At 40.3% G+C, this 22,899-nt stretch overlaps 1 protein-coding gene across 2 annotated transcripts in view; it reads right to left on the bottom strand.

Annotated features, from left to right (window-relative positions):
* vwa8 (von Willebrand factor A domain containing 8) overlaps nt 1-22,899 on the bottom strand; it is an 87,846-nt gene that overhangs the window by 48,197 nt on the left and 16,750 nt on the right. The window contains exons 5-19 of one of the 2 annotated variants that reach the window (XM_082509321.1): nt 22,344-22,511; nt 21,496-21,660; nt 21,076-21,125; nt 20,879-20,987; nt 20,675-20,779; nt 20,421-20,549; nt 17,707-17,841; nt 17,545-17,622; nt 15,128-15,288; nt 14,765-14,878; nt 4,984-5,167; nt 4,618-4,695; nt 4,186-4,301; nt 3,876-3,976; nt 709-815 (exon numbers count right to left, since the gene is read on the bottom strand). In XM_082509321.1, coding sequence (XP_082365447.1) covers nt 709-815; nt 3,876-3,976; nt 4,186-4,301; nt 4,618-4,695; nt 4,984-5,167; nt 14,765-14,878; nt 15,128-15,288; nt 17,545-17,622; nt 17,707-17,841; nt 20,421-20,549; nt 20,675-20,779; nt 20,879-20,987; nt 21,076-21,125; nt 21,496-21,660; nt 22,344-22,511 — 1,800 coding nt within the window. Of the gene's footprint in view, nt 1-708; nt 816-3,875; nt 3,977-4,185; nt 4,302-4,617; nt 4,696-4,983; nt 5,168-14,764; nt 14,879-15,127; nt 15,289-17,544; nt 17,623-17,706; nt 17,842-20,420; nt 20,550-20,674; nt 20,780-20,878; nt 20,988-21,075; nt 21,126-21,403; nt 21,428-21,495; nt 21,661-22,343; nt 22,512-22,899 lie in introns of those variants that run through there. The other variant, XM_082509322.1, reaches the window with a different exon arrangement.

Here is a 22,899-nt window from a genome sequence, read left to right as displayed (position 1 = left end):
GAATCTGAAAAGAAAGATAAGCACTTGGAGTTCTGCCCATTTTCACCCCCACAGCATGTACCCTGAAGCCGATGTGACTTTTGTATTTTTGGCAACTGAACATTTTAAAAACTGAAAAACACAAAGTCCATCAGGAGGAAGCTTTTTAAAAAAATTTTGATCCTATTTAAACACCAAAACTCAATGTGTATCACACCAAACATTCAGCAGTAATCATGCCTGGCGTACACACGACGACACAGACAGTTAAGAATTTTATTATACCATAAAAAACCCCAATACCAACCAATCAGAGGTCGCTAACAGTGTATTGGGGCTGATGTTACTGCCAGGCCAGATTAGCATCTCTAAAACTATCTGATAAGGGTCCAACACAGATGAGAAAGAGCATGGCCAGAGGAAATATCAGCTAATACCGGAACTAAAAGCAAAATCCTTACACAATGAAAACTTTAATCTGACAAAGGCAAGTATGATAACGATGACAACAAGGGACAGAGCTGTGTTTTCATTGGTGTATGATTGCCTGAACTGGGTGGTGGTGAATCTGCAGAGCTAAGCTTTCTCAGTTTGAGGGAGAAAAAAAAAAGAGCAATTGAAATTCAGATTACGCTTTACAGGTTGTAATCTGCCTTAGGACTTATGTGATCAAATCTGGGTCATGTGCTGAGACTGAAAAAAGTCTTTTCCAGCCCTCTCACAGCTTACCTGGGGATTATCATAGAAGAGCACGTCAGGAACCTTCATTTTCTGGTCAGCATTGTAGATGGGAGCGGAGACACTCCCAATGGTCAACACACCGTCCTTTACCATACCTGTAGAAATACAGCAATGTGGGCCATAAACATGATGTCAATGGAAAATTGTATTTAGTAGTCAGTATAATCTTTTAGTGATATAAGTTTGCATATGGTAGAATACTGCATGTAGTTATTTGTATTAGGAAATATTCAACCATGTATACTTAGAGGCATATAATTAATTGTGTGTGATCTCTAACAGGCTGCAGGCTTGGGGTGCATCCCAGGAATGCACCCCCACGTCTGGGAGCATGAGAGCTCATACCTTGTTGTATTGTTTTACGGCAGGATTAACGTAGCTATGTCTGTTTTAGTTTAAGTGCTTCTTTACATATAGATGAACTGCTGGACTTCCTCACCATGTTATCTAGGGTGGGGGAGACTACCCCCTTTCCTGACCAAGGATGTACCTTTTGTGCTCTCATGACCCTTTGATCAGCAGGACACACACACACACACACACACACACACACACACACACACACCTACTGAAGTATAAATAAAGATTGGGGCAGTTTCTTAGTGCGAGTCTCAGTCTGGAGGCTGCCCTTGCTAGCAAGAAGTTCTGTGTGTTTCTCTTCTCTGAGTCTTTACTGAAGAAGTGTTTTAGAATATTTTCCCTAACACATGGGCTTCTTCATTTAGACTGACTAATGCTGGGAATGGTTCCTTTTACCCCAACTCAGACTTTGAGATGCAGTGATTTGACCGTACAAACTGCAATAAAACTGCATTTTCTCACATGCAGCCCATGCCCAAACCTTTCTGGACATGACAGAAACGCATGTGAGACAGAGGTGCCTCCAGAATTTTTTAATTATAGGGGTGGCCATATGGGAGCCACTAAAAATATTGGGGTGGGACACAAAAAAGAGAATTTACAGTTTTATTATGCTGTTGTCAAAAAAGAGAGAGTGCTTGCAGTACTGGTGCCTTCTGGAGCTGTTTAATTGAATTGTCTAAATAATAATCGGGCGTGCTGTGTGGTACAGCCAAGTTTGTGCTTTATCTTTGGTGAGTAAAATGTTATTATTATTATTAGCAGACACCTTAGGACTTCACCATCTTGTACAAATATTCTCACTTCTGGCTCAAAAATAAAATAAAATCCAAGTCTAACGCTCCAGAAACCTATGACGCCATGGTGGCTAGGTCTATCTTTTAAGTACAGTCTTTGATGAAAATATAACATTGGACACTTTAACCTGCTGCTGCTGAATACAAAGTTGGTGTGATGTCAGATTGTGCTGATGCACGACTATCAAAGCTAACAGGAAATATTCTTCCAGTGGAAAAGAAGAACTATCAACATTCATAACATAATGTGGATGAATAATGCATATCAGAAATCTGATACTGTCATTCATGTCTAGAAGATGTATCAGTGTAGTTGGCAAAAATTCGGAAACGTTACATTTCTATTGCTTTTTTGTTTTTGTTTAGGTACCTTGCCTGTACTGCAGGCAGCACGTGTATTGAAGCTGCAGTTCTCTCAGAACTGACAGGGACAGCATACTAGTGTCCTTAAATGCTGAAGAAGGAGCAATACACCCAAAAGCACAGGGGAAACTGCAGGCAGAAGATGGTAACTAATGCTGCTACTGCAAAATCTCTGCCCATACTTTAAGAAAGGCAACAGGGCTATACACAAACAATGCTAATGTTGCTAATTTCAAAGCAAAGGAGAAAATACCTCAAATTTCATGAAGCAGCTAAAAGCATGGAATTACAGTTTCATTAAGAATTCCAGGTGGATGAGTTTCAATTCAACATTCAACAACATCCACAGAATTATCCTTCTTATGTTATCCTGAAATACACATTGGCGCTTTGTATGAGACAGCTGGCTGTGCTAGGTTAAAATCAGCTTTGCCCCATCAGTTACAATATTTGCAGTAGCTAATATAGAAATGCTTAACTGAGCATAATCTAATGAATGTCATACCTCATAGTGACATTAGCAAGCTACTAAGGAACCAACCCAACATTTCCTGCTAACAAAGCATTGTGCCAACATTTTAAGTAAACAACATGCCACCACCAAGTTAGTGGATTCAAACTACTTTTTTGACAAAGGAGGTTAAAAACATGGAAGAATCATTTTGTTTTGACATCAAATGAGCATCAAGAATCATGTACCAATATTAGTAACCCAGTAGTAAATATCCTGGATTGTGACATGTAATACAAAGAAAAATAATCCATGGAGTTCCACAGCATCCTTTTATTTTATGTTTTGATCTTACCTACAATAGCATCATTAGCTGCTTTGTCACTGAGCATTTTGTCACCAGCTTTTTAGTGATAATAATCCCACTCACTGGTTTACATGAGTGGTGCTCCTAGTTCTCACATGCCAACTCACAATCGAACACTAATCACACACTCAAGTGATCCACTGTTCAAATTATTAGTGCTTTGGAAAACATCCATTTTACCTGTAACCAGAATAATTGCATGCATGAGTCAAATGAGAGAGTCAAACCTGATTTTTGACAATGCTGAGAGGTGCTTGTGAGTCAGAAGACGAGATTATTTTGGGTTGAGCTGTTTGTTTTCTTTGAGGCCAGCTGAATCCTGCTTTCCATCTTTTAAATAATACATGTGCCTGCGCTACCAGTATGTCCACACAGTAGAAGTCGACATTTATTCTTTACAAGGAAACATCACAAGTTCAGAATGAATGCTAAGAGACAAAACTTTCCGGCTACCAGCTTTACAAGTTATTTGTCATTTATCGTGCATTGTTCCATTTCTGTAGAATAAGCGATTGAGGTTGCCTTTGGAGGGGGGTTACAGTTCTATATTCAGTTATTAACCTATGTTCCGTAATATTGGTACAATAAAGACTTTATTGCTGTATGTAAATGAAGCGAACTGATTTGTGCTTCTGCTGGTATACAGTGCTGTGCAGAAGTCTTGAGTCACAATCTTAATGGTCCTCTATGAATCATTCAAGAACAAAAAAGGCACCTAACTAAAGGGATGAGCCTGTGTTATGTCAACAACACATAACACACAATTTCGCATAATATACCATTTTAAATCTAATTGATCTAAGTGACTGGAACTCACAGGGATAATCAAGAGAGCGATCAGCGGGGTCTGTTGCATCCTGTATGGAGCAGTTCATGAGGTTTTTTTGAAGAGAGGAACGGGCCAGGCTGGGCAGGAATCTAAAACACACGCACACACACACAAAATAAAAACCCACACAGTTGCCTTGTTTTTATGACACACAAATCAAATATTAACATTAATTTCTGTGTATCCATATTGCTGAAACCTAACCCAGCCATCACAGAGTGAGATGTGGGGTCTACCCTGGACAGCTTGTGTGTGTGTGGGTGTGTGAGAGAGAGAGAAAGAGAGAGAGAGTGTGTACCTGGAGAGACAAGCCTTATTAACTGCGTGAGTGATGCTCTCCTCAGGGTGCTGAGAGAGACGGCGACAGATCCTTAGCAGCTGTCTAGTGGAGAGAGACGAGGCCAGAGACTGTGCCTAGCAACAGACACCATACATGAGTAGCCTCCAAACATCTCTACCTTTATATCTGCACGAAAAAATATCTGCAATCTGACACGTGACTGTTGGACTGTACACTTCTGACATCCATTTACACCACCTGGAACGAGAACAACACCTGTATTTTGGGAAGTTTCTCAAAACTCCACTACCATTTACCTGTGTCTGTAGTTTGTCACATGCTAGGTCTGGTGAAGTAAACCCAAAATTCTGTTGTAATAATGCAGTAATAATGTTCATGTCCCGCCCACCATTTGGGAACTGCTGCCATATGTAAAGCACACACACTTACTGTGGGGTCATTTGTCTTGCGGAGACTGTGTGCGAGGTGCAGTAGCTGCTCTGCTCCTTCCATCGGTACATTAGGAGCCTAAAAACAAAAGAAGAAAAAGAAGCCAAGAAGGACTTATGATGAGAGTGGAAACAGAGGCGTTGTCTTCCAGTTAGAAAAATACTGGCAAACACCAGTGCTACCCCTCAGCCTCCTAGAGACACATGTATGGGATCAATTTCAAAATCCTACGTCGCCTTGTTTTCCAGTTATCAAATTCAAAGGATTTTAACAAAACTTGACCACTGACCTTTGACCAAGGTCAAGGTCACTGAGATTGAAACCCATCCAAGATTTTTAGTAGGTCTCAGTATTTGCATGTCTCACCAGTCCCTGTATGAGGCCCATCTCCTCTTCTTTGGCCAGCGGCATGACATTGTGGTAAAGGAACATAGTGAGCACCTCGGGGCCCAACCACTGCTGAGCTCTGCTGTTGCTGCCTGCACTCCCCACGACAGGGGGTTCTGCTAGGGCCAGCACTCTGAACGATGGATGAATGGGGAAAACTGATCTAAAAAGACACAAAAATAAACACACACATTGGATCACGCTGGCACACAAGTTGAACATCTGTTCAAGTCGATGTGGAACGTAGGTGCACACAGTGTTGCTCACGGATGTATCCGTTTGCATGTGTGTCCTAGCCAATCGAGCTCAGGGTTAAGAGCATGACTTTTGACAGCTGCCCATGAAATCTTCTGATTCAAGAGGACAGCAATGTCCATTTCTATCAAACCACGGAGACACCCATGCTGCGGCAGGATATATTTACACTACTGTGGGCAAAGTGGGCGCTAACCATCATCCAAGTCACTGGATGAATGTGTGGGAAGATATTTTATGCATAAAAACACACTCCACTATCTGCTGTACTCCCTCTGTTTGGTTGTATAATGTAGTGAGTATGAAACATTTAATTGTGTGAGATCCTGTTTCTCTTTAAACTTTATTCTACCTTATTCTAGTTGCTCAGACCTTTGCTGGTTAACTACTCCCTCAGTTTTCAACCGATTTAAACTTTATACTGTTCTGCTCCTTCTGCTAATGCCAGCTATATCTTTTCATGCTAATAACGTTTATACTTTTTGAGATATTAAGCTTTTTATTCAATTTTTGGGCCAATTTTGCTTAATGGGACCACATTATCAGTGTGATCACCAGTTTTGCTTGCCAGGCTGAGCCATGTTTTAGCTCAGTGAGATGAGCAGCTGTTCTCAGAGCAGGAGTTCGAATCCCGCTTATGACAAAAAAAAAATCAGTTGACAGTTCAACTGTTTAAACTCTTTTCAACACAAATTTCAGCTTTTTCACCCCTTTTTAGCAGAATGTTCACTTTTTCCACTACTTTTCAGCACAAATTCCAGCTTCTTCAGCTGTTTTCAGCACAAACTTCAGCTTCTTTACCTCTTTTTTTTTGCAGAAATTCTGCTAATTCACCTGTTTTCAGCACAAAGTTCTGCTTCTTAATCTCTTTTTAGGCAAGGCAAGGCAAGGCAATTTTATTTGTATAGCACACTATCAGCACAAGGCAATTCAAGGTGCTTTACATGATTAAAATAAAACACAAAACACTATAAAAGTAAAATACAGGAAAACATTTACAAGAAAGCATTTACAATAAAACAATAATCAAGACAATAATTTATATGAAAAAATTTAAACAAAGAAGTAGAGAGCCATAATAGGATCAGTTACTCATAAGCAAGTCTAAATAAGTAAGTTTTAATTTTAGACTTAAAAGAGTTCAGTGTCTCTGCAGCTTTAAATTCTCCCGATAGTGTGTTCCAGATGTGAGGAGCATAGAAACTAAAAGCTGCTTCTCCATGTTTAGTTCTGGTTCAAGGGACGGTCAATAAACGAGAGCTGGAGGACCTGACTGATCTAGATGGTTTGTACCATGATAGCAGATCCCTAATGTACTCTGGTGCTAACCCATTCAAAGATTTATAAACTAATAAAAGCACTTTAAAGTCTATTCTCTGAACTACAGGGAGCCAGTGTAATGACTTTAGAACTGGAGTAATGTGCTCTATTTTCTTGGTTCTAGTGAGAACACGAGCAGCAGCGTTCTGAATCAGCTGCAGTTGTCTAATTGATTTTTTGGGTAAACTTGTGAAGATACTGTTACAGTAGTCAAGCCGACTAGAGATAAATGCATGGATGAGTTTTTCTAGGTCTCCTTGTGTCATCAGTCCTTTAATCCTAGAAATGTTCCTCAGGTGACAGAAGGCTGACTTTGTTATAACTTTTATGTGGCCCTGGAGGTTCAGGTCTGAGTCCATTATTACACCTAAATTTCTGGCCTGATTGGTAGTTTCTAGTTGGACCAGTTTGAGCTGATTACTGATATTTAATCAATCTTTTTTGGGTCCAAAGATAAGTACTTCAGTTTTGTTATTGTTCAGTTGAAGGAAATTATGAGACATCCAATTATTAATTTGCTCAATGCATTTATTAAGAGTTTGGATAGGTTCAATATCACCTAGTGACATTGAGATATAAAGTTGAGTATCGTCTGCATAATTGTGGTAGTTAATATTATTGGTGGTTATAATCTGGCTTAACGGGAGCATGTAAATGCTAAATAAGAGGGGTCCTAGGATGGAACCCTGGGGGACCCCGCATGTGATTTCTATATTTTGTGATGAAAATTGGCTAATTGACACATAGAAGTTCCTGTTCTTAAGGTAGGACTTGAACCAGTCAAGTGCTGTACCAGAAAGTCCGGCCCAGCTCTCTAGACGCTCCAGTAATATATCATGATCAACGGTGTCAAACGCCACGCTAAGGTCCAGTAGTACCAATACTGTGGATTTCCCACGGTCAGTATTTATACGGATGTCATTAAACACTTTGACAAGGGCTGTCTCAGTGCTGTGGTGCCTACGAAAACCAGACTGATAAATATCAAAGCGGTTGTTCATTGTGGGAAAGCTGTTTAACTGCTGGAAAACAGCTTTTTCAATAATTTTACTGATACATGGAAGATTAGAGATTGGTCTGTAGTTCTGCATTAATGTGCTGTCTAGGTTCTTTTTCTTTAATATTGGTTTGATAACTGCTATTTTTAAGGCTTTGGGAAAGACACCTGATAGAAGGGATGCGTTAACTATTTGGATCAGATCCTCCCTGATGGCTGGGAGGACCTTTTTAAGAAATAATACTATATAATAATATATCCAAGCAGCAGGTGGCAGAGCTTAGATTGTCAATAATTTTATCGAGGCTTGATTGATTTATTGTTTGAAAGTGAGTCATTTTCTCTGCATAAGTGCTAATTGGGCTTAACGTCGGTATTGGGGTTGAAACTAATGTGCCAATCAATCTTCTGATTTTCAAGATCTTTTCAATAAAGAAGCTGGCAAATTCATTGCAGGCCCTGGTGGAGCTTAGTTCAGGGGTTATTGCCACTGGAGGAGTAATTAATCTCTCCACTGTAGCAAATAATGTCCTAGCATTATTGTTTTTTCTATGAATAATCTCAGAGAAAAATGACTCCCTTGCATCCTTCAGGGATAGTTGATACTTATTCAGCCTCTCTTTATCTCGCAGTGAACCTGGAGTTGAGTTTTCCGCCATTTTTTCTCAGCACGCCGGCACTCTCTTTTTTCATTACATACCAGTGGATCACTTCTCCACGGAGACTTCTTTTTACTAGAGACAGTTTTAACCTTGAATGGAGCAATCTTATCCATCATGTCTAAGATTTTGGATAGAAAATCATCTGTCAGTTTGTTTACTGAATGTGTGTTGGTGGATGTTGGTGATTTAAACAAGGTGGAAGTGTACATCAGTTTAAAATATTCAGCTGAGTTTTCTTTAAGGAAGCGTTTTTTAACAGTGATCTTACTCTGATTAGGTATATTGGCTAAGATGTTGCTATCAAATGAAATGCAGAAATGATCAGATAATGCAATATCAGTAATGGCAATGTTAGAGATATTTAGATCTTTGCTAATACGTAGGTCCAGAGTGTGTCCTCGATTATGCGTTGGCTAATGTGCTGGATTAGATCAAAGTTATGGAGGACATAATTTATTGCTTTTGTTCTGCTATCTTGTGGCTTGTAAGTATGAATTTTAAAATCTCCCACAATTGCTATCTGGTCATAGTCTAGACATATTGCAGAGCAAAGGTCATTGAAATCATTAAAAAAGTTTGTATTAGATTTTGGTGGTCTATATATGTTTAGAAATAAAACTTTGTTTGGTTCATTTATTTCAATAACTAAATATTCAAATATATTTAGCACAATTTTCAGGTTCCTTATCTCTTTTTTGCTGAACATTCAGCATTTTCACCTCTTTTCAGCACAAATTCCAGATTCTTTTTTTAGCAGAAACCTCAGCTTCTCTTCCTCTTTTCAGCAGAAATTCTGCTGATTCACCTCTTTTTAGCGCAAAGTTCTGCTTCTTTACCCCTTTTCAGTAGAAACTTCTCCTGAAAGTTTCACTGCCCTCTCTTACCATCGGAGTGAATTTGGGACAGACACAAAAAAAAAAATGTCTAGTGACAATTTCTGAATAATATAAAGAATTTCACAACACAGTGAACTAGAAAAACCTTCATAAAAACAAGAGAAGACATTTTTTCAGCCACATGAAAATATCTTGAACAACAAAGAGTGGAAGAACTGAAAGGCCTTGTTATTGTTACGCACTGTTTTTTGCATGGTGAGGTGCTCGTTGCCAAGATCTAGCTCCTCTGTCAGATGATGTTGTGTATGTGATGAACTTTGTCAGGACAAGACCTCTGAGAAGCTGCATACAGCCATCTTCATGTGACGAAATGGAAGCAGACGCACAACAGCTTTATTATCCATACGGAGGTCTGAAAGTTGTCGAGGGGCAAAGCCTGTCTATATGAGCTGCAGAAGGAACAAAAACTGTTTTTGACTGCTGAGAGGAACAGTGATGAGTGGTGTGTGCGGCTGCCATACAAGGAGACATCAACACTGCCGCACTGTGTGACATAACAGGTAAACATCTGGAAAGTCTTAGAGAGAAGTTGTCATTTTATTTCCTTTGAACTTTCACTGAATGCCTTCACTGGGATATGAACCACAATAGATCAGCAGCAGTTTTTGGAAAGGAAGTGATTTGGTAAGAGCAGGAGGAACTAACTGAACTGAGACAAGCGAAGCTCTGCTGATCTACCTTTGGACAGTTTTTAGCCGACTACACTCCACCCTTTTCCGGCTGAGAACCATGGCCTCAGATTTGGAGGTGCTGATCCTCATTCCCGCTGCTCCAAACTCGGCTGGGACCACCACCCCGGTCTGCCAGTCCACAGGTACTGCCCCTGATCTCCACGCAACATTGTAGAGGCGTGTCAACCAGGACAGCCCTACAACGTCCAGAGCCTTCAGGAACTCGGGGCGGACCTCATCAACACCAGGGGCTCTGCCACCAAGGAGTTGTTTAACTGCCTCAGTGACCTCGCCTCCGGAAATTGGGGGGTTCATTCCCCTCATCCCCAGACTGTGCTTTCTCCTCGGAAGTCGTGTCAGTGGGATTAAGGAGGTCCTCGAAGTATTCCTTCCACCGCCTGACAATTTTCTCAGTCGAAACCAAACCGATTTGCTCAGTTGTAAATAAAACAGCAAAGTAAACGTGACCCGACAAACAAAACCTGAGTGAATTAAGTCCAGTTAAACACTGGACCACTGAACCACTGAGTGCTAACACTCAGGTGAGGTTTCAAAGCAGTGTGCCGGTGATTGGACATAAGCCGCTGATAAAGTGGGTTCACCAATAAAGTGCTCTGTTGGGAAACAAGCTCCAGCAGCTCTGCACTCAGGGAAAAAACGATATTTACTTATCTTGTGCAGAAAAATGTGCCGACATTGCGTTAAATCGAGCACCGGCTGCCCAGTTAAACTGTGACTATCACCAGGTAACGTGGGCGTGTTTCTTGAATTAGCAGCAGGTGTTAAACAGCTGACAAGTGAGGAGGAGGATGCATGCAAGTAAACTGAGGGTCTGTTGAGCTGATCGCTGGTGTCGTGAGAAAAATGTCAGCTCCTTCTTTATGTTACAGAAGCACAGAGACACAAGACCAGGCGGAAAGAGACGATCGTTCGGTGCAAATGAGAATCTGCGAATGCAACATGTGGAACACGGAGAGTGGAATATGTAAACAAACCGGTTAACGTAACCCCCCCCCCCTGCCTTTTTCCCCGAAAAACAAACAAGCTAAAAAAAAACCCAAAAAAAAACTGTCAAGATGGAACACCGGGGCTGTGAGCTTGGTACACTCTGTCAGCTGACTGTTAGCAGAGCTAGTGACATCTCTGAAAACACCTGAGCACTTTTGTAAACATGTTCTATGTTGACAACTTGACCAGACATGTGAAGATTAGTCTTGACTTACTTGGCACGGCAACCAATCAAATGTTAGAGAAGCTGCAGTGGCAGCGTTAACCCCGCCCACTTAGTTTGATGGGTGAGGCTGACAGATAAAATTATTTCAAGGTGAGACATGAAGGGGACAATAGTGCCATAATGAATTAAATAAATAAATTATTAAATAATTCATTAAAATGGTCAATAATTAATTAAATGTGTCAATAATTAATTAAATGTGTCGTATATATTTATTAAATTAATTATTTCCAATTTTAATTAATTATTGCCACATTTAATTAATGATTTAATGGTGTATTTAATTAATTCATTATGTCAGTCCTGGCGTTCCATACTTGTGCAGACGTATACTGCGAGAAAAGTACTGAAACACGACAAATTTGCATGAGCATGTACATGTCCTCCATCTGGCTGTGTATGCTAGGCTATCACCAGCTTCTGCAGCTCCATCAACAAGCATTTGGGCGCACTCTGAGGAGGGTGCATTTGCTCGCAGATGAAAGAGGGTGTTGTTAAAACAGCGCTATTATTATTATTTTTTCTGTTGACTAGTTGTATTAGCTCCATCATTATTAGCAAACTTACTCATGGGCAAATAAATAAATCGCCCTTGTAAAAACTTTCAACGATAGGCTCGATATATTCGTCCAAACGCCCAACCCTAACACACACACACACACACACACACAAACTAGAAGGTTCTTTCTTCTTGCTCTGACTTTGTCAAATCTATGTTTCCTACTGGATACACTTCATCTGAGCCACAGGAGTGGGAGAAGTGGAAGTGGGTTTATTTAAGCCCAGACACCCCACCACAAACATCCTTCCTGCCAGCTTCGGTGGGGGGTTTTAAAAAGTGCATGCTCATACATACACACAGAGGCACTTCACGAGTTACATGCAGGGTCAAAACCATCAACAGTTGTTCACATGTAAAATATGCAAGATTGTTGCCCCCACTCCCTCACACCACCCCCAAAGAGGTTTTAACGGAGTTGGGAAAACTGGGAGAAAAATAAGTATACCTGAAAACTGGAAATCATGCCTTTGACTTCCAGCAGTCACTGTCAACACACATTGTCACACTCAACCCACTCCCAGTACCACTGCTCTAACGCAGTTTGTCTTTTTGTTGTTACCAGTTTTGTTAATTAGGAAGCACAATGGGCAGTCAGAAAATAAGAAGAAAATGGATGTGTAGTGTATAAAAAGTGTCTGATCTTATGAGAATGTTCTCAAATGCTGCAGATCCAAGCATTCTTCTTTACTTTGGGCTATTTTAAGAACCAATGTAACCCAGCCATAAATTACATATTGTTATAATTACACAAAATGTGTTCCTTATACCTGACTGTTAGGACCTCCAAGCCTGTAGTTATATTCATTATTAGTTGGAGCCCCTCCTCATTGTTCTTCTTCTTTGGTGCAACCCTATAAATACAGTGTACCCCTTTGGCCTCTCCCCTTTTCTACAATTCCCCTGTGGGAGAGGTGGGTGTCATTTCTTTCCAGACACTGTATAACACACATATAATGTATATTTATCCACCCTGATGCTTCTGATTGTGATTTTAGTTCAATTATTGCCATCATTGTGCTTTTTTTTGTGAGATGCTATAAATGTGTAGTATGTGTGTGTCACAAATGTGTTTTAGGCGCCATTAACGCTAGCATGATATATAATTATAATATAATTCTGGCTAGCTTGGAAGTTGTGATGGGTTGAGCTAACCCTCTCCCCCACTGTTTGTATTTGGTCGTAGGAGCTGGAGCAAGCAAGTTATTTACTCGGAGGTCTTTCTTTCTTTTACCTTTCTTTGTCAGGTATGTCGGATTTTGTGTTGGTGTTTTTTTTTTATCTTATGTCAAATATGTCCCATGTAAGTTCGTACTTTATGTTTAATGTAAAAATAAATGCAGCCCTTTTTCTACAATTCCCCTGTGGGAGAGGAGCTTTCTTTCTTTTACCTTTCTTTGTCAGACACAACGCAGAAACACACCGGTTACACTAACATCTTGTAAGACAGTCTCTGTGATATTATCCTCAGAATATGTTAGATGAAAGAGATCCAAAAGAGAGATACAACTCAAACACACGCACCTATTACAAGTCCTACAGTGAGTTTCAGTATCAAACCAATGAAACCAACAAAAATCAGCTTCTCACTCTCTTTTAATTTTTATGGAATAATGTTTTGTCTTCACTCTCTGCTCCCCACATGTTTAAAACAAAGAAAACTTCACATACACTACTGTGCAATAGTCTTGAGCTCCCCCTGATTTCTTTATATTTTGCCTACAATGAGCCTGACTTTAGTCATCTGTAGTCAAGTGGTCTGAAAAGAAAGACATTGGCTGCCTTTTCTATCATATTCAGTTCAGTCTTTGTGCCTGACCATTTACAGAGAAATGTCTTTGTTTGTTATCGTTTTTCCCTAAACCGCTTAACACTGACCTATGAATCATTCAAGCATTTTAAAAAAGCACTGAACTTATGAGATACATCACTATTGGGTCTACACAAAACAGGCAACCTAAGACAGAACCCATTTTAAATTATATCTTTAGTCACTTTGTTACTAGCAACCTGTTAAAAAAACATACAATGTATGTAATACATGTGTGTAATGTATCCTATTTCTTTGGTTGAATCTACAAAAAAGGAGTTGGCATAAAATAGTATTCCTGCACCAACAACGCATGTTTCAGCATGGTGTGCAGTGCATCCTCAAAAAATAAGAAGTGGTAGGCATGAAAAAAAATCCAACTGTAGTAGACGAGGAGTATATGACTCATGAGAGGGGGAAAAAATACAGTAAGACCCAACACAGTACCTGAGAGATGCATCTGGACCTTCAGTTTGGGTTATAATAAAACTGTAAACTGTGCAAACTGTTTTTACTCACTTGGAGTTTAGGTGGGTTACACAAAGTTGGGATGCACAGTCAGCCAAGAGTAGATGTCATTAGATATGTTATCAAGCAGACACAGGAGCTAAGGACATTTAGTGATGGGGACAGGATTGGCAGTAAAACAGGTATCAGCCACCAAAAATAATAAATCTAATATTTTCTATTAATTCTATTTTTTATATGATATTCGTTTGTTTCAGACAGTTGTTCCAACAAGGAACTTAAACTCCTGCACTCTTAGCAAACACGGCTAAATTTTTTGATTTATAAAAAACACTAGAGCTGTACTTCTTCTGCTTCCTCAGTAGGTTGGTAAGTTTGTGTTACTGTGTCACTAAGGTGCTAGTTTTTGTTATTTCAGTAAGTATCCTGTGCCAGTACCCTCACTTCTTGTACTCTTGTTGAAACGACAGCTACATTTTTTAGCTTATTCTTTCTCATCCTTGTTGACTGGTGCCACACAAACAATGCTCCTCTGAAGGCTTTTGAATCTAAAATTTAAGAGAAGGTGAACTACAACTTTACTTTTACACTTGAATATATTATTTATTTTATCACTCCATTCCATCACTTTAAGCGTGAGCCTGGAAGCTGAAATAGACAAGGGACAGTGGAGATTTGGGATTTCACGAGTGTGCAGTTAGAGAAGAGGTGAAAGCACTGCCATGGCTTTATTGTCTTTAAGAATTCAAACATAGGTCAAACTTGTGATATTTGTTACTGTCTTTAAAAAAACAAAACAAAAAAACACTGTCACATTTCCAAGTGTGATCACCTTTCGTACAATTAACCCAAATGTGTGTGATAACCTGTGTGCATGCATGTGTGTACCTCTCTTGCAGTTCCTGGTCACTTAAATGTAGTTGTTCCTTTAGAGTCTGGTATCTGTCCCACCTCAGCAGCCTGGTCCCATCATACAGATCTATCTCCCTGTCATGGAGTAACCTGGGGCAAGAAAATAAAATCTGAGAAATGAGCTGAGTGGTGTGTGTTTGTTTGTTATTTTACAGCACCGGCTTCCTTTATTAAGAAACTGAAACAATAAGAAATACATTAAAGCAGAACCTTAGCTGCTGTGGAGCGTTCTGAAAGGAGAACACAGAGTACAGATGGCACAGATAACAGAAAACCCAATATCAACAGAGCATTTGGAAAATATCACAGCAGCTACATCCAGGAAATGAGCCAAAGCACCTGGATAGTACAGCCAAGGTTCCCAGGTTGACTCTGTGTATGCCGTCGAGAAGCAGCAGCTTGCCCTCCATGGCAGCAGTGACCAGTGGAGATGGCCTCCATGCTGTGTCCCCATTTGGGAGCGTGTACCTCTGTTGGAGAAGGTCCCTGACTGTCATGTCCTGGGAATCAAACACAATGGAGGGAGGTGTGTGATAAAGGCAAGAAAGTGGGAGATGGAAAATGAACAGCAGAGACAGATGTGTACAGCAGGTTGGCAGAGCAAAAAAGATCTAAAAATAGTCAGAAGTGATTCTGTCTGCGATTGCGTTTAGTAACTGTGAAGACAAGATGACAAATGCACCAGCTTTCCATTTTTCCCTCCTTTAACTCTGTTCCCAGATGGTTTGGCCCAGCTGCTAAATGCAATATCTCTACTTTACAGATAACACTGTCTGTTAAGCAAGACTGTCATATTCACTATCATGCTGCCATGTCATGGTAAAGACAGGGGGTAGACGAGGGAGGACAAGTGCAGAATTTGTTCTAGGCAGTGATTACTGCAATCCTAACAGCTTCACAGCAACATACTACTCATTGCTTTCTTGAATTAAAGAGAATTAGGTACAGCTGTAACAGCAGCTGGTATGAGAGAGCTTCATTTTGTCACAATATCAAGTTCAAACATTAAAAGACTCAGAGGAAGTGTCATTCGTCCTAGATCTGGTGACATTTATCATTTCTACGCATCATAAACCCCTCAAGTCCTGTCTATTATTTTCACATTTTTATCTAACAGAACAGACAGTGATGCATTCAGTGAGAGCTCCAACAAGTAAGCCACACTGATAAACATGGGACATAACAATACTATATCTCCCCATCACCAGGCTGGAGTGAAAGCCTGAAAGCCTTATAATAAATCAGAGAGACTGGTGCTATTGAACCAGGTTAATTTTTTTTAAAATGTCATCAAAAAAAAAACATCAACAGTGCCCATGCGAAGGATGGTATTCTATACATATGCTCTTTAAAAGATTTTCTGCAAACTGTTTTATGACGATCCTGATGAAGGTCATGAGTCAAACCCCCCCCCCCCCCCCCCCCACACACACACACACACACACACACACACTCAGCTTGTTGAAGGACACAATCTATATTCTGTTCTCTAGCCTGACATGTCACTTTGCTTTCCCAAAAATGGGGTTTTCAGAGTTGACCAGATGAATTGTGTGGTGAAGGATTCCACAATTCCCGCAGCACAGGTCACCCCTGACCTCAGCTAGCTAAGAATAGCAGCTACATGATGCATTCATACATACAGAGCTGCAGCACACCCGCTTCCTTCACAATTATCACCGAGCTGACTACATTCCACACACACACATATTGCACACATGCACTGTACACTCATTCAAAATTCTAAAAGCAATAAAAAAATCAAAATAAATTAACCAACTGAGCATGCACTTCAACTTATGCTTTTCCCTATTTTCTCTCATATATACATATTGCTCAAAAAATTTACACGAACACTTTTTCATCAGAGAACAGCATCAAGTCCATTAAAATTCTGGGATTTTGATCTGATTGGTTAGGTATCGGGATGATGCCCTGGTCCAGATCTGGGTGGGCACCATCCATCATCTCAGAAGGCCAGAACAGCTCCAATATAAGATACATAAGCATTATATTTACCTGTCAATCATGCAAAGTTAATCTAGTAAAGTCCAAATTTTTAAATATGAAGCTGGAAATTTGCATAACAGAGCCACTTAAATCTAAGAAGACTTTTAATAAAATACCCTCATAGCAACATTTGCTTGCCTCTCCACCCTACTGGTTGGGGTTCTCTATGGCAGTATCACACTGGGGCCTACACATTCCAGAGAAATAACTGACGCAACAGTTAAATGAATAAGCAATCTCATGCTGAGTGTGCACGGTCATGCCAGGCTGTGCCAAGGTGCAAAAGCATCTGGACATCAGTGCCAGAGTATAAATTGTTGTTAACAAAATGCTGTGTCCGCATGTAGTGCTGGGAGCCCAAGGTAGACAGAACAGTGCTACACCCTCTTCATGACATATCTGAGTTATCTGAGCCACTGGTAATAATATTTTTCCCTGACATTATAAATACATTATTAGATTAGCATATATTTACTGCCTAAGTGATACTGCTTTAATTTGCAAACTAAGACAGATATATACATGATGCACAGAAGTATCTGTAAAAAGAAATACTGCAAAATCTTTTACAATGTAGGTCAAAGGGATGACAGATGGTGAAAGATATGACTGTGGCATTAATTATTCGGGGTCTGTGACGCAAATGTTTGGTGGTTACATTCGTACTTCCCCTCATGCTCTGCAGACAACTCAAAACTTCAGAAATAATCATATTTTTGAACATTTTAAAGACCAGACGTTTTTACCTGGTAGAGCATGACAGGCTCCATGCTGTAACCCAGCATCTCAGCAAACTCTCTGGCAATCACCGACTTGCCGCAACCCTAGAAATAAAAGAAGGTATTCGTTATTAAAATCAGATTCACTATGTGCATTGTATGTGTATATGTATATCAAGTGTTAGCCACCTTAGGTCCTATCAGACATATGTCCTTAACCATGTGCGACTGTATCATCTCGGCCAACAACTGGGAGTGGCTTGGTGTATGAATGTAGGTGGGACTGCTTTTGGGTGGACGTGGCTCCTTAACGCCTGCTGGAACCTGAAGTTTCATAAACAGGAGAAACAAGCATGAAGGAGGCAAACAACAGCAGCGGCATCTGGTGAAGCCTGACATTTTACCCTGTGTGGGAAGAAAAAAAAAGTAAAAAAGAAAGTAAAAATATGTTTAGCTCCCTTTATGGTTACTTTCTTATGACTGGCTGCCCCTCACAGACAAGTTTGCACAGCTGGTGTGCAGAGTTTTGTGCTTGCAGCCAGCACTGTGTGCATATTAAGGATGTTTCCCTTTATTGACTTAGTACAAAAACTAGAAAAAACACACATACCACTCCCTCAGTGGGTGAGAGTGGTATGTGTGTGATGGTTTATATCGATATTTTGGTTTTGCTGCCCCCAGACTTGGGTCATTCCACCACGGTCATCCAGACATCACCTGGAGTGGCTCTGTGCCCCACAGATTAAGAACCACTGCCCTAAACAAACCCGTGATTCACAGATTCACGGCCGAACAGCTGGAAACAAAATTCATTATTTTTTAAGAACTCTGCGTTAAACAAGCAAAAAAAAACCCCACTACATATTAGGAGCCAACACAGTTCCTGCCACACATGAAGAAAGTGCAGCCTCAAAGAGTTAACCAGAGTGATATCATTTGTTTACCTGCAGGATCCACACCACTATTTTTAGTAGTCTGAAAGGATGTCTGTTTTTCCAAACACTATGCAGTAACATTCACACGCACTGCTGCTTTTTTATCTAACATGAAAAATTAATGACTGATAAACATGTTGCCTTAACAAAATTTACATTCAGCTACAGAGTGTCAGTGAGAGATAAGACGGTCAAGCTACTGATACAGTGTGTCTGCCTGTCTGTCCGTGTGTGGTCTGCGACGTGATAATGGGCATCTCTATAAAAGGATGACTTAATCACTCTGCATGTTTTTTGATTCATAATGAAGCCTAATGCTTGCACTCATTAGGATCGATTACACTATAGATTTGCTTTATGCATTTTTTTTATACATTAAATGCTTTTTATTGTTAATGTTTGAATGGACTAATGGAAATTTAATACAGTGACTTTTATCTGAAAAATGCAGGATGGGTTTTCTGCAAAATCTAACCCGTCAATGCAACGCTTCAGTGACTCTCACATTGTCAAACGTGAGAAACGCTAGCTAACAGTTGCTTAGTAAATGAGCCTGCTAATCATAAATATCAATAATGACTAACTGTGACTATTGTAAACGACTCACGACTCCAGCTAGCACAGAAAAATTACACAGTATCTTAAGAAAAAAAAACCCAGTGAAATAAGTACATAAGGCTGGCTAATTTAAGACTGACACATAGTTGTAATGAATTTGACCAAATTATAAGCCATATCAATGTTGTACGATTTGTGTTAGTCAGAGCTGGCTGGCTAACCGCGTAATATGTATGCTAACCTTGCCAGACAGTTAAATCTGCACAGCGTGCAAACTAGACTTTAGCTTAAATGTTTACTGCAAACGGTGACCAAAAAATAAAACCAACAAGGACGTATTTAAAACTGCTGTTCCTTTGATGACCACTTGAGGTCAGCTCCAAAGACACTAATCTCCACTGACTCACATATCAAAATGCTCAACTTTACAGCAGAAATACAGTATGTCTATGTCATGGTATTAAAAGAAATGGTATTTAAAAAAAGAAGAAAAAATTGCTATCTTGAAATTAGGGTGTTTTTTTCTTCACTCATTGTATTAAGGTCTAAAGGTTGGTCTTGATGCATACTCAATTTGGCCGTAGCGTTTTCAGTGGGAGAAACATTTCGTCACTCATCCAAGTGTCTTCAGTCTCAGCTGACCACTGATCTTTGACCACTGATCTTTGGCGGAGTCATTTACATGAAACGGGAAAGACCATCTCTGAAATGAGGAGGGGGCCTAAGTGTACATCTTTTCCCATCTTACTTTGCCGTGATTGCAGCCATTCCCCAACTCTCTGTGAATGGTACTCATTGCCATCAATCAATGATCACTGATCAATGGTCTTTGATGAGTGGTTATGACAATTTGCAGATCAAGGAACTGACCTCACATCCCACTGTTCATTCAGTGGGCTAGATTTGTGCAAATGTGCTGTTTATAAAGTTGGGGAAACCTGCAGTCAGCTGAGACCGAAGAAGTCACTTGGATGATGACGCAGCGTTTCTCCCACTGAAAACGCTACATCCAGAATCAGTCTTTTGGGGTCTAAAGGTTGGGTAATAATTGCGCTGTCCACAGAGGTTGCTTGACTTTATGTGTTCTGCTCGTCCCTCTGGAGCATCTTTGAAATGCTTATTTGAAGAAATACAACTTGATTTGTTTATGTCTAATTAGTGAATTAAATTTTATCCTTCATTGATTTGTAACATCGTGATACTAATTGGTTATCTGTGTCTTTGCAATGATCCCAACTTGCAAACCAAGCTGGTTAGCTGATAAGCTACAGTCCAATAAACAAGAAGGCAACTACCACACCTCTAAATTCAAGGCTTCAAAATAAAAGTTCACAAAGCAGTGGGCGATGTTATGCTGGCTATGTCTGTCTTTTATATGTAGTCTATGGTGTACACCCAGACTGCTGGTACCTGAAAGGTGATGTCTTTGTCCACTACATGTAAAGTGATGTCTGCATGGCCTTCTACATCTTTTGCCGTGGACACACTCAAAATGGTGGTGGGTGCTGGCTGACGATGACCATCCAGAAGCTCAAATCGCTGTGAAAGAATGCATATAAAGCAAAACTGATGCCTTCAATCAACCATATGATGTTCAGGTTATATCAAGCATGCACCTGAGGTAAAACCATATACAGACACTTTAACATCACATCTTGACTTACACTGAGTACACCCTCAACAGCAGTGCGACCGTCCTTGCCCAACATACTGTTATATGGATAAAGCCTATGGAGCAGTTGCTGGGAGGATAGCATTGGGAAAGAGTTCTGGAAAAGGACAGAAAAGTCACACAGGCACTAGTAACTTTAAAACAAATTCTCCTTTAAATTTTTGGCTTTCATTTTTCTATCTCGCTCCTGTCTCACCAGGACATGAAGGACAGGAAGCAGGTTGTCCACAGGAAAGTCAGGAAGGCCTAGGCTGGATGATTCCTGGGAGCATAGCGTAGTAGCTAGTGAGAGCAGCTGGGAAACTCTGACACACAGGAAACAACACAATACTGCATGAAGACACAGACCATCAAAGAATACTCGCACTTCAGTATGCATCTACCTAAATGTACCTTTCTGCAGCGACATTTGGTCCTGCTGAGTACAGCAACTCCAACTGGTCCTGAAAATATACAGAAGAAAACAAGACTTAAATATCCTCAAAGTCTCACAAATTTACCGCAGAACACTGTTGGCTGAGAGGCCAGAGAGAAAGAAAACAAAAGCTCAATACTTAAATTCCAGAACAAATCCAAAACTAATATATCCTCTAGTATTATCGCTAATTTTCTTCAGTATAATAACATTTCAGTATGTTGTACAAAGTGTGTTATGTTTATTATCAGAGTGCATAAAAGGAAAATTTGTATCGGTTCGTCTCTTTCTCCCCCACAGCCACACCTTTCTTATCTTATTGAAGCTTTCAGATCTTATTGAAGCTTTCAGCTTGCAGATTACTTTCTTTTAAGTAATCCATAAATTCCTGGATTGACCTTGAATGGTAGGTAATAGACGTCTCTAGCCTGGAAGCGAGAGCGGAGAGGAGGATCCAGCGGATTGCCTTTGTACTTGGGTACAGGAAGACCAAGCGCGATGACCCGAAAGTCCTCGCTTACGCGGACAATCTTCCAGCTGTCCAGCTCTTCTTTGGTGTGCTCCTGAAATGCATCAAGGTAAGAAATGGCCTATAACTTTCTTTCATCTCACACATTTGATATTAAATGCTATTTTTATCCAAAAGGCTGCAGCTCCAAAGCTCCATGTGACAAGTACAGACTCTGAATGTCGCACAGCAGCAGGATTTATAGCAACAGCATTTTTTTCCCTCAAAACACAACAAGAGCACTGTAGGAGTAGTGTGGAAATTCACTGCTTAAGTGGGAATTTACATATAGACATGACTCCATAAACAACAGCCAGCATTATAAAAAATAATAACAGCGCCCCCTGAGGCTCCCAGTAGATGAACCTGTGCTAGAAATGTGAAAATCCGAGGTAATATCCTTCTTGAGTTATCGCATTTTCACCTTGACCTGGAAGTTAAGATGACCAATATTTGAACGTGTCTGACATTTTTAGTGAATGCACCTAAGTGTCAATTTGAAAATCGTATGTCGCCTTGATCTTGAATTATCATGTTCACAAACTTGGGTGCCCACACTGCCCAGGGATTCGTCCAGCGTGGCAACAATAGCCCATCAAACTTTTACAGCTGAGGGGTTAAAAAAAGTTAATGCCTCAGCTGTTGTTACCTAAAAAGATTAGTCCCATGTGTAAGTTCTAGTTTAGAAATTAGCCGTGGGAAGTGTTTGACTTGTGCAGGCGAGTGTGCTGCTCTGACCTGCAGCAGCTTGTCATAACGCTCCGCTGACATGAGGAAGCGGCCATCCTCCAGCTGCATCTCTCGATTCTCCAGCAGGTTGTTAAGAACAGGCAGGACGTTCCTCTCAGCTTTCTCCAGCCCCTCCAGGACCAGGACTCGGCCTCTTATTGCGGCCCTTACAGCACACTAGGAAAGAGTATTAAAAGTCAAGACAAAGCGATGAAGTCAATCAATACTTCAGAAATAATAGGAGAGGAAGGGGAAGGATGTTGTAAACTCTTCCAACACACGATGAGTTTTGCCTCAGGTCAAATCTGTCGCTCCACTGTACAGGATGACCTCTGATCTCTGGGCTAAAAGCTTTTGTACAGACAGGGAATCTGACCTTCCACCAGTCCTCATTGTGCATACTCTATATAAGACAGTATAAGCTTCCGATAAAGCTTTTCCTGAGGTTGTCCTCATCTGTGTTTGTCCTCCAAGCTACTCAGAAACTTTCAAACCAGTCTCTGCTGTTTTAAGAACCTCTATTTTCTCCCACCAAATGTGGGATAAAACATCTCAAGTTTATACA

This window comes from Aulonocara stuartgranti, assembly GCF_965226115.1.
Source record: "Aulonocara stuartgranti genome assembly, chromosome: 16".
NCBI classification, from domain to species: domain Eukaryota; kingdom Metazoa; phylum Chordata; class Actinopteri; order Cichliformes; family Cichlidae; genus Aulonocara; species Aulonocara stuartgranti.
Note: the sequence above shows the minus strand (reverse complement) of the source record. Positions and strands in the feature narration are given on the sequence as shown.